At 44.0% G+C, this 11,550-nt stretch overlaps 1 protein-coding gene across 3 annotated transcripts in view; it reads right to left on the bottom strand.

Annotated features, from left to right (window-relative positions):
- Window positions 1-217: 217 nt before the first annotated feature.
- The window catches only part of LOC106026068 (ATP-dependent zinc metalloprotease YME1L1), a 55,909-nt gene continuing 44,576 nt past the window's right edge, over window positions 218-11,550 (bottom strand). Inside the window, exons 9-10 of one of the 3 annotated variants that reach the window (XM_063237851.1) lie at window positions 8,361-8,469; window positions 6,368-6,545 (exon numbers count right to left, since the gene is read on the bottom strand). In XM_063237851.1, coding sequence (XP_063093921.1) covers window positions 6,541-6,545; window positions 8,361-8,469 — 114 coding nt within the window. In that variant the 3' untranslated portion in view covers window positions 6,368-6,540. Of the gene's footprint in view, window positions 466-6,081; window positions 6,546-8,360; window positions 8,470-11,550 lie in introns of those variants that run through there. The other 2 variants (XM_063237852.1, XM_063237850.1) reach the window with 2 other exon arrangements.

Genomic DNA, 11,550 nt, shown 5'->3' with positions numbered 1-11,550 from the left:
AAGTAAAGTGTTCTCTATGCACCATTAGCCATATTCAAAAATGTTTTATGACATGGTGCTGAACTGAAAGCATTTATGGATCTGTGTGCTTAGGAGGGATTTCTCATAGTGATTGCAGGAATGTAAAGGCCTCATGGAAAATGATGGGTCAACTCTGGCATAATGAATGCCCTTGTGCATGTGAGGACTTTTTATGCTTTCAATTTAGACATTTAGCTTGAACTTAGCCACAAGGTGTTTATTCATAGAATAATAAACCAGATGATGTTATGAACAGAAATGTTCTTATGGTTTGGGACTACAGTTCATATGAGATTATTCACAGCAGAGAAAAATCCAGCTTTTCTTGTCAGTGAATTATGTGAAGTACTGTGGAGTGCACTGGTGAGCTGACAGGTGAATAGGCACACACAGCTTCCTAGATCCACGATGATAAGAGGAAAACAAAAAGATCTCAACTGTGTCCTACAAGAAAATACAGGAAAACAAAACATGCTATCAGTGGAAGTGTCCCTCGTGTATGGAACATGCAAGACTGCCTTGGGTATGACAAGTGCAAAGACTGCTTTGGATATGACAGTTGAAGCAAAGCTTATTTATGTGGTAGATTTTTGTTTCTGTTTACATTGCAGTTCACATAGGTTTCTACTTTTGATGTTATCTTTGATGTGAAAATATATTGATGTGTATTCTTTTTTTTTTTTTTTTTTTTTTGTCTTTTTCATTTTTTTATCGGTACCGGGGATTGAACTCATGACCGCCTGCTTGCAAGGCAGGTGCTTATGATGCTGAGCTAAACCCCCAGCCCCATTGATGTGTATTCTAAAGGCACAATACACAGTAAGAATTTAAGAACTTCTTTTGATATTTTATGTTCCTGTTGGCTACACACTCTATAGCACAATAACCTTGACAAAACAGCAAAACCATTGAGATATCAAGTACATCCTACAAAAAGAGTAGGACAGCAAAACGTGTGCTCCCAGTGTGAGTATTATGTGTCTATGGAATACGCTGTGGTCATGTGCACAGACTGATTTAGATGTGATAATTGAAGTGAAGATTACTTTTTTGTAAATTGCTGTTGGTATTTTCAGTGTAATTTGTATAGGAATATTTTTGTTATTTTTTGTAGACTTTATGCCAAAAAATTGTTGATGTTTTAAATTTTGATGCTTTATTATAAACACTCAATAAATATTAAAAATTCAATACTTTATATTTTTTTGTTTTTTTTCCTGGTAAGCCACTGTGTAATATAACATCACTTATAAAAGTAAAGTTAATAACTCATCAATAGAAATATTCTAAAGAATGAGTGTGTCTGGTAAACCTATGTTTCTGCACCTTTATGACAAAGTTAGTGTTATGCTCCTGAAATAGTCAAGACCAGGAAAGTTTGCAGGGATGCTGTTCATAGTGTCATCATCTAACCTTGAAGACTCCTCTGGAGGTTTCACCTACATCCTGCCATGCAGACAAGCTCTCTATCTACAGTTGCCAAATCCTGGGAGGCAACACACCTCCTGCAACTGGAGTTCAGTATTCTGTCTCTGAGGTGAACATCAAGACGGTCATACATGTGCCAGGCCCTGGGAGAACTCCTGCTCGTCCTCTGAGAGTTCAGGGAAATCCCTGGGCACTGAGATCACTGCTCCTCTAAGCCAGGGCCTCCCAGTCACTTCTCCTGTTTCTACACTAACAGTGTCCAACAATCTGACAGTTTCAAGGCCAGGGAAGCTAGAGAGGCCTTGCAGCCAGGCCATCCACAGTGTGTTTCAGACAGGACTGGCTGGGCTCCAGCGAGGGAAGTGGTTGCCCTGAAGTCCTGCAGAGTGGTTTTGAAAGAGAGTTTTGTAGGATATATCACCTGGGTTGGATGTTGCTTTCTTTTATGTGTTGAAATACCTCACTCCAAGCTCTCCTGGTCTTAATGGTTTGTGTTGAGAAGTGTGCTGTATTTCTAATGGTTTTACATTTATAAGTGATTCCTTGCTTTTCTTTATGAGGTTATAAGATTCTGTTCTCACCTTGGACTTCCCAGGTATTGACTGTCATATGTCATGGGGAGATCCTTTTCTGATTGTGGCTACTTGGGGTTTCATCTGTCTTTCTTATCTGCATGTCAAGTTACTTCCCCATATTCAGAAAGTTTTCTGCTATTGTTTCTGTCACAGATTTTTATGCCATCTGTGCTGTCTTGTGGTTTTTCACTTATTCCAGTTAGTTGTGTGTGCACCATCTAATAGCTGTTGGATCTACTGTCCATGTTCCAGTTTTGTAAGGTGTCCCTGAGTATTTGGGCACTGACACCAGCCCTGTCTTCTAACTCCAGGGCTCTGTCCTTGTGGTCATTTCTGTTGCCCACACTTTGGATACAAGTTTAATTCTCTAGGATTTCTGTTTGGTACCATTTATGGACTCAAATTCGTTGCTAAGTAACTCATTTACGTTGTGTATCATGTCTTTTTTTTAGCTCAGGTAATTTTGTAGTAGTGTATTTTGTAAATGTACTGATCATTCTGTTGAATTTAAGCTTTTATCACCTTGAATAATTCAGATGATAATTCACTGTCACTACTGTGGAAATCTCTTTAGTTAGTGCTTTTCAGTGATGCTCTAAGAGGTGTTTCTCTCCATTGTTTAAGTTTTAAGAACACTTGTGTCTGTTCTTTTCAAGGGTATTGATGTGTAGTTATCTCTCTGATACTTGTGTCTGCTCTGAATAATCACAATAACAGTGACCTCATAAACTGGGAAATTTTGCTCCTCAAATTCCTATGACAGTGTATAAAACTGATACTTCTTCTACCTTCAGTGTTTGGTAAAATTCAGCAGTGAAGCTCATCAAGCCTGAAGTTACTCAGAAAGGTCTAACGAATTCAGTGTCTTCCATGGAAATGAGGCACAGGCCCATAGACTTGGGCCCTTCTTGTCTTTCAGGAAATTTTTTCCCTGCATCAAAGCTTTCAAACATATCCGCTAACATTCTCTCCTTTGTTTTAGGTTATATTTTTGGCCCTGGGAATTGAACTCAGGGCCTTGCGCTTGCCGGGCAGGCACTTTGTCACTGAGCTCCATTCCCATGCTTCCTCTTAACTGTTTACTCTTTCAGGTTCTGGGTAAATAGTGCTGTCCCTAGTGTTAATTTCTAAACGTATTTCATCATAGTGAGACAAAATTCTCTGCATAATTGAAATTCTTTTAAATTGATTGGGGTTTATTTTGTGACTGTGTTGGAAACATTTCCTCCATGTACAGCAGTGAATACTGCACTGCTGTTTGGATGGGATGCTTCTGTCAGTGGCAGTTGGTATAAGTTTGTCCATAATATACAACCTTTTTTACCAGAAGAACATGGCGGATAGATAGCAGCAGCCTCTGAGGCTCTCGGAGAAACTGCACTTGAAATCTAGGAATGGTGCAGGACAGGAAGATCCAGGCAAGGGGGGATATTCTTTGCTGACCCAGGAATGAACTAAATTAAGAGAAACCATCTGGAAATGCAATCCTGGCAAGACAGCAGGCACAGATAAGGTCTCAGCACGGAAGCTGGACCCGCGCCACTGGAAACTGCAATTTGAATTACCTGCAGCTGCTGTTGCATCCCGGTCGGCACAGCAGGGAGAGGCGCAAAACCTCGGAGAGTGAGAAGTGTTGAAAGGAGATGGGAGCAGGACTGGCCGGTGCCCTGCATCGACCTGCCAGTGAATTGGACCCTTACATAGAGAAGGAGGCTTCAGCAGAGGACATACTCGGACCAGGCAGACTTCCCGGAACAAGAAGCTGCAGTGACTTCAGTCACATATCCCCCTCTCAAGCGGGATTGGTGGGGAGTGCCTGGCCTGTGAGAAGCCGCTGGCTGAGACCCAATAGGATAGCCCAACTCAGGTCCCAGTACCTGAAGGCGCACCCTAGCAGTGAAGCCTTGGGGGTAGGTTGACCTGGAGGGGCGGGCCCAGAAGAGGCTGCCCAGGTCTGTGTCTCCCTAGTACACTGCAGTGGGCAGGAACACCTAGCCGGCAATTCAAACAGACTGTGGCTGACAGGGAAGGAAGCTGGGCCTCCTATACACGCTTAATATAAGGAACAAAGAATATGGGAAGAGGGAGCAACAAGAAAGGGTCCTCAGTCCCCAATCCCGAGAAACACGCAATAGTAGACATGGGACCAATAGATATAAAGTGCTATCTCCAGAGCCTCATAGAGGAGTTCAGGAATGAAGTTATGAATGACCCGAAGCTAGACATAAGCAGAATAGTTAGAGAAATGCTAAGTACCGCCCAGGAAAAAACAGATGGTACAATGGAAGAACAGAAAAAAAGGGGAGAATTGTTTGATGGAGAAAATAGAGAAAACATAGAATACATGAAGGAGGTTCAAAGAGATTACAAGGAAACTAAAAACTCTATTGAAAACTGGCATAACAGCTTGAAAGAAACTAAGGACAGATTATCTGAACTGGAGGGCAGATTTGTAACATGGGAGCATGTAATGAAAAACTTCTTAAAAATAACAAAAAAACAAACAGCAACAATACAAAAACTAGAAGATGATAAGAGGATCTATAACTTAAGAATTAAGAACGTAAGAGAAGAAGTGGGGACACAAACAAATAGACTCAAAAGCTATTCACAGAAATAATCCAAGAGAATTTCCCTAATTTGGCAAATGGTAAAGATACTCAGATATATGAGGCATACAGGACCCCAGCAATCTACAACCCAAACAGAGCTACACCCAGGCACATAATAATCAAAATTCCAGAAATCCAATATAAGAACAGAATATTAAAAGCTGTCAGAGACAAGAAACAGATCACTTACAAAGGAACACCCATCAAAATTACAGCAGACTTCTCGGCACAAACCATCAAATCACGAAGAGCGTGGGGGGAAATAATTCAAGCTTTGAAAGATAATAACCTCCAGGCAAGATTGATGTATCCTGCACAACTGTCCCTAGAAATTGATGGAAAAACAAGGTGCTTCCAGGATAAAGAGGAACTAGGGGAATTTGCAACCACTAATTCAACTCTACAGAGAATACTGCAGGATAGTCTAAAAAAAGAAAATACCAAGATTCCAGAAATAGTGGCTGAGAGGCCACAATGAATGGAGCAGAAAACAAAATGAAGAAGACAAACTGACAACAAAGGACAGAAAAAGAGCTCAACAGAAATGAGGTAGAGAAGATTGGAAGGTAGGAACAGCAATTTTGGAGAAAACGAGACATCATAATAGCTAGTGCTGATTTAGTATCATCTTGTTTTGAAGTCCCATCAAATGTGTATTCTTCAGTCTCCATTGGTGTTAAAAGGTTGTATCTTATTGGATTTTATTATATATGATAGTATAAGCAAAAACTTTTATAGACAAGGAGTTTATATAGAAACCATTGTTCATTTTCTGTCAATTGGTTCTAAATACCCTGCAATAATGTCATTCTCTTGAATGGTTTTATAGTGTCGTGATATCTTTGGTGCTACAGTATAAGAAGTTATACTCAAAGATTTCAAGGAAAGAGACACTATGGTAACTATTTTTATGTCAGGATATCTTGTGGTGAAACACTGGTTTGCTTAAATGGTTATGATTTGACCTGCGCTGTTCTGTTGTTAGGCCCTCTTTTATCTCAGTCCCCCCCCCCTTTTTTAAATTATTTACTTTTTTAGTTTTCTTTTTTTAATTAAGGGAAAATAAATAAAAAATAGCAGGGTACATTATAGTAACCTACTTTGATTTCCTATTAACTTGATTTGAAATCCTGTATTGCCCTCACCATCTTGTTTTGACTGATTTTTCCCCTATTCTGCTTTGCTTGATAGTACCAGTATCGAAAGTATAGGCATAACTGTGAACACAATAAGAATCATTATGACGCCCATTCTGATTGACTATTATTTTCTTTTAAAATCCTGTACTGTCTCCAGTGCTTTGGTTTTATTCTTTACTGTTTAGTTCAATTTTATTATAACTGCCAATTCTTCTTAAAATAGCAAGAGGCAGTATGGTAACTGATAGAACTGTGGAGTGGAAGGAAGAGGAGGAGGACTGGCGGCGGCTGAAAAGATAAGAAGTATAAAATATAAGTAACCTTTATTTTGGGAATGCGGGGAGAGACACCCCTGACCCCCTGGGGCATGGCATCTCCACCCCGGGGCCAGCGATCTCTCTGTGGAACACGTGGAGTGAGGCATATAAGTAACCTCAGCCTGGGGTGGAACCTAAGGGGCATTAGGGATGCACAGGTAGCCCATTGGTCTTAGTTTGGCGCCAGAAGTAATTTCTAAAGGTGGGGGGAGATAGGAGCTCCCTGGCTTTACTGGCTACAGTATCCGGCCTGGGCCGGCAACCCTTTCATATCCCATCTTATGATTATTAGGAAAAGGGGCAAAGATTTCTCTCTTTAACTACTTCCTGCTGGCCGAGGGCACTGTACTGGAGTCTAGGGGAGTCGACGGGATGACAGTTGATGTCTAGGTAGAAGCTGGTGCCAGGAGTTTTAGCCATGACAACTTCACTGGTGAATGCACGTATGTTAGACTGAAAAACACAAAGAGACAAGATGTTATGAGGAGACATGGCACTGTCATATTTATGGACCCAAGAGAGGTAGAGGGAAAGGTATCTTTGATTTAGACATGTTATTCTATCAGGATGACGTTGAGGTGGGAACATTTTTATGGCAAGGCAGAATTCTGAAAAATTAAATGTGGGATTAGGAGGAGTGAAGTCATGAGACGTGCTTACTCCCCCATATGAAAGCATAAAAGTTAAAAGGTAGGTAGGTAAGGCTTGTCTCTGGTATATATGATGTTGGAGTCTGTAGGCAATCCTGTTAGAGAGTCCTGCTATAGAAATGATCATTAATAGAATGTAAGAAATTAAGAACCAAAGTGGATGACAAAACATGAAAACCCGTGAGTCGTAAGGCAGAGATGAGTATCAAAAGTATGGTTAGATCTAGGGCCTGAGTGATGTGAAATCAGGATGGCAGTTTAAAAGGGAATAAAAGCATTTTAAGATTTAGGACTGGGGCCTATATAAAATAGGCCCTGTTTGTAACTGGCATAGGTTGACCTTTAATATTCCGTGAGACACTTAGGATTTATTAGCCTGAAAACTCATTAAGAACTCTGTATATGTGGCCTCTTATGTCCACGAATATAGAGATCACCTAGTATTTTGTTTTTACATTATTATGTCCATCCTTTTGATTTGACTGACTGTTCTGATATGTCGCATTTGGTTTTACTCTCTTCAAAAAAAAAAAAAAAAAATAAGAACTGTGGGAGTCATAAAACCCAAACTGTGTAACTGCCATTCTACAAAAAAAAAAAAAAAAAAAAAAAAAAAATGCTCTAAAGGTTATAACTGCATATATGTTTAAGTGTATAAGATAACCATATTACTGAGTGGGGTTTTTTTTGGATCATTGAACAAAACTGTTTGCACTCTCACTGTTTGAAAGTCCACTTTATGTGCTTCAATTTTCTAATTTGAACAACTATTTCTAAGATGAGAATATGTAATCTATTCACTAGTGATTTCTTACTGTTTATTTTTTAAATTTTATATTACTTGTACCCTTTTTCTGTTTTTTTTTTCTCCTTAAATAAAAAAAATTATCTTCTGAAAAAAAATACAATCTTTTGATCCCTAAAAATTGTGTTTAATTTTTCTATTAAATTGTGAGGACGTTGAAATGTCTGACTATAATTCTGTATTCAGTTGTCCTTTTATCAGTTTTTTGCACATTTCGAAGCTCTGTGCACATGTGTTCTGAATTCTTACACACTTGTGGTCAATTGGTGTCTTTCTCCTGAAACAACCTGTTTTATCCTTGGGAATGCAGTCTTCACTCAGAAATTGACTTTCCCTGACGCTCCTGTTGTCACTGCAACTGCCTTGGGCATTGAACTGGCCAGAGCTTTGTGTATCCTCTTTTGACCAAATTGTACTCTTATATTCAGAGGGGATTTCTGGTCCACTGAGGTAGAGATAGCAACACGGAAGGAGAAAATTCCCCTTAGGCACACAGTAGACAGGCACATTCCAGTAGAGTACAGGGCCCTGACTGAGCAGAAGTTGGAAGTGGGGTAGTCTACGTAGGTAGTTTCCAAGTAGCAGCCCATGGTATCCATAGCAGAGCTGGGAAATAATAATTTCCTGTGCAAATCCTGGCAAACACTACCATCAAGAAGATGCAGCATCACATCAGCAGTTGTTGTGTTTAGGGACATCATGACCCTCCTAGTGTGACACCTGGGGTGGGACCGTCAACTCTGCAGTGCTCTTGATAGAAACACATCACCATAGTCTCAGCATGAGGGAATGTCAGGCAGCCAGCCAAGGGACCTGTGCAGAGGAACAAGGACAGCGTTCCTGGTAGACAGCGGACAGCCACAGATGGGAGGAGACAGCGGTGTCCCCGCCACTGCACACAATGTGGAGTCCTAGATAGGTCCTGTAAAAGACAGATGGGAGAAGCCCAGGTGAACTGTCCACTGTACTTAGCAGTACTGCAGGAACGTCCACTTCCTAATGTCACTCATCGTCCTTTGGATCTCTTACGTTCCCCCTGTCTGAAGAAGCCAGGTGATCAGTGTATAGGAACTCAATGACCTTCTTAAAATCTGAAACTATTTCTACATAAAAGGAAAATAAAGCTAATAAGCAGCTTCTTTGTAGGTGCAATGGTTAATCTCACCTGACAGTCTGTGCTTTGTAACTGGTGATGAATGCAAATCACTGCCCTGTGTTCACTCAGCTGGGTTCCAGCCTGTCTTCCACCCTTTGTTTGCTCTTCCCTGATTTTCCTCCTCCCTTTGGATTAGTATTCGCGTCTCTCACCCTGCTGAGCCTCTATCCTGTTGCATGTATGTTGCTGCCTTCCAGCGTGTGCCATTGGTCAGCCAGGCCTCCCTTCAGCAGCGACCCACCAGGCCACGTGTGTGCAGGGAAACAGTGCGACATTTCTGCCTTCCCGGGCTGTGTGCTGCTGTTTCCTACATTTTATTTCTGTGCTCACCGTGGACCTCACTGTAACTGGCCATTATTCTTCTTTCCATTGGGACAGAAGGTGCCTAACATGAACTCACCCTCATTGCCCTCAAGTGCACAGCCCCTGGCATTGGGCACCTCAGGGTGCTGGGTGACCATCTCTGCCTGCACCTCCACAGGGCCTGTGTCACAGGGCTGCTATCCTCTATGAAGTGTTGGTTTGACTTCATGAGTAATTGGGAGAATGATAAACTTGAGTTTTTATGACCACCACTTGTTCCATTCCTGGTGATCCTCACACTCATATCACTGCCTTCCTGGGAAGCTTTCCTGTCATCTCCCTTGCTGAGCAGCTCTGCTGAGGAGGGACACCCTGGCCACCCATGTGTCTGAGGCCATCACAAGAGGCCTCTGTGCTGACAGCAGCAGCTGGCAGGCCTGGGAGATATATATCTGTGTGACACATGTGTGAGTCAGAATCATTGCCCTGAGAGAAGGGGACCAGACACAGACCACACACACTGTGAACCATGTTCCTGAGACTCAAAAGGGAAAGCAATTTAACTATGAATAGACCCATGGGAGCCTGGGCTGACTGTTCAAAACCAGGGGCTGGCTTCAGGGTCACAACGCTATCCCTGTGTGAGTGCTCGGCCACTGGTGCCCAGCCTAGAGCTGGCCTGGGCTGAAAGAGGGAGCTGGGACAGATCAGCACTGCCTGGCTTCCTTCCATGGTGCCTGGGTCGGGTGTTTGCCTGTGTCCTTGCAGTGTCCGTGCTGTTAAATGACAGGCCTTCCTCACCATCCCTGAGAGCTTCCCCACTCCCCAGCCTGTGTGAGTTTATCTGGGGGTGCTGGTCAGACGCTGAGCTGCTGTCAGGGGTGGAAAAGTAATAGCAAGAAAATATAGGAGCCTTGGGTTTTGTGAGACTTTTCTGACCCTTCTTTCTCTGGCCCTGGAGCAACAATTCCCAGCGAGGCCCCATCTCACCCCCTTGCCTGGGGAGTTCTGGTTTGGGTTGTGGAGACCCAGGGGTGGGAAGTGGGCTCAGCATCCTGCAGGTGGAGGTCCATGATGCTGCTAACCATCCTGCCATCCCATGGAGGCCTGGCTGAGATCCCCCACGGGGACCAGAACCTCACTACAGCACAACTAGACAGAGCACTGCCCCACTCCAACCCTGTGGCCTGCTGTGGGAAGGTGAGGTCCAGTGGGCTGGGGTCTAAGTGAGATCACAGGAAATGGAGGAAGTGGATCACCTCAGAAAGACAGGAGCACCTGTGGCAGAAGTGGGAACCAAGCGTTTCCAGGACAGTCCACACTGTGCAGGTCATCGGGGTGTCAAAGTGAAACACACCAGCTCTTATACAAAATCTGATGAGTCCTTCCCTGTGACCATGGCCATGATGGCTCCCTGTAATCCTCTCCCTCCTGCCTCCCTGGGAGGAGCCACTGTTACTCAAAGCTGGCTATTGTGTCCCTGGATAAGAGGCAGCTGCTGAAGCCAGAGCCTAGTACCCTTCCATCTGCAGCTTGGAGTGAGAGTGGCTCCTCCCAGGCTCAGCAGACTGGGACCCTCCCTGGTCCAGTTTTTGTGGGGCTAAAGCTGGGTCCCTGGCGTGTCATATCCTGGATGTGGACCAGAAAGGTCACAGGCAGCAACTTTCATGGTGTCACTCCCCAGGGTCTGCATGATGAGGATCACAGGGTGCCAGGGCATCACACTGCCCGCATGGTGCTCACCACACAGGTGGTGCAGAGTAAGAGTCCTGCAGCCTCCAAGCTGGCTGTCCAGCAGCCTCCCAGGATCCCTCCTCGGTGTACTCCAGGCTCTCCAGGCACAGGAGTGCCCGGGACAGCATACAGACCTCCGCAGCGGGAATCAAGTGGAGAGCCTGTGGCTGGCCACCAGGGTGGAGCACAGGAGCTTCCTAGTAGCTCCTAAGGAAGGGGAGCAGGTCCTGCCACACTGTGCAAACTCAAACAGAGCCAGGCCACACCAGCAGAGGCCCAAGCAGTCCCACAACATGTAGGTGGCTGAACAAGATGACCAGGATAGCCAGGGGTTCTCAACCCAGGCTTGAGGGTCACCCAGCTGCTTGTGGAGATGCCAGGGATGGTGAGGACAGGCCAGAGGTGCTGCACAGTCTCATGCAAAGCTGGGGTTGTTTAGCCAAAATGCCCACAGTGTCCAGTTGAGAAGCCCTGCCTTATACCTCATGCTGGCAATGAATTTTGGGGTTTGCTATGGGGGGAAAATGACAAAAACAAAGAAAACTTTCCACTAAAAAACAAGGATAAAACCTTTCTGAGAAATGAGTAAACTGTGGGAGGCAGGGTCATGGGTGGAGAATGGGATGGCACCCTGAGCAGACTCTGGGGGTCCCACATTGGCCAAGGTCAGGGCAGAGTGGCAGAAAGCCCCAGGAAAGGAAGTGGGCTGGTAGCAGCCTTTGAAGGTCTCACTGGCCAAGGCCTGTATCAGGCTTCTGGGGCCCACATGCCATCACGGGGGAAAGTTCCCTGCAATAACCACTCCCCCAG

This window comes from Cavia porcellus, unplaced genomic scaffold (genome assembly GCF_034190915.1).
Source record: "Cavia porcellus strain 051 isolate PalLab524CR breed Dunkin Hartley unplaced genomic scaffold, mCavPor4.1 scaffold_27, whole genome shotgun sequence".
In the NCBI taxonomy this organism is placed as follows: Eukaryota; Metazoa; Chordata; class Mammalia; order Rodentia; family Caviidae; genus Cavia; species Cavia porcellus.
This window is presented reverse-complemented; position numbering and strand designations above follow the sequence as displayed.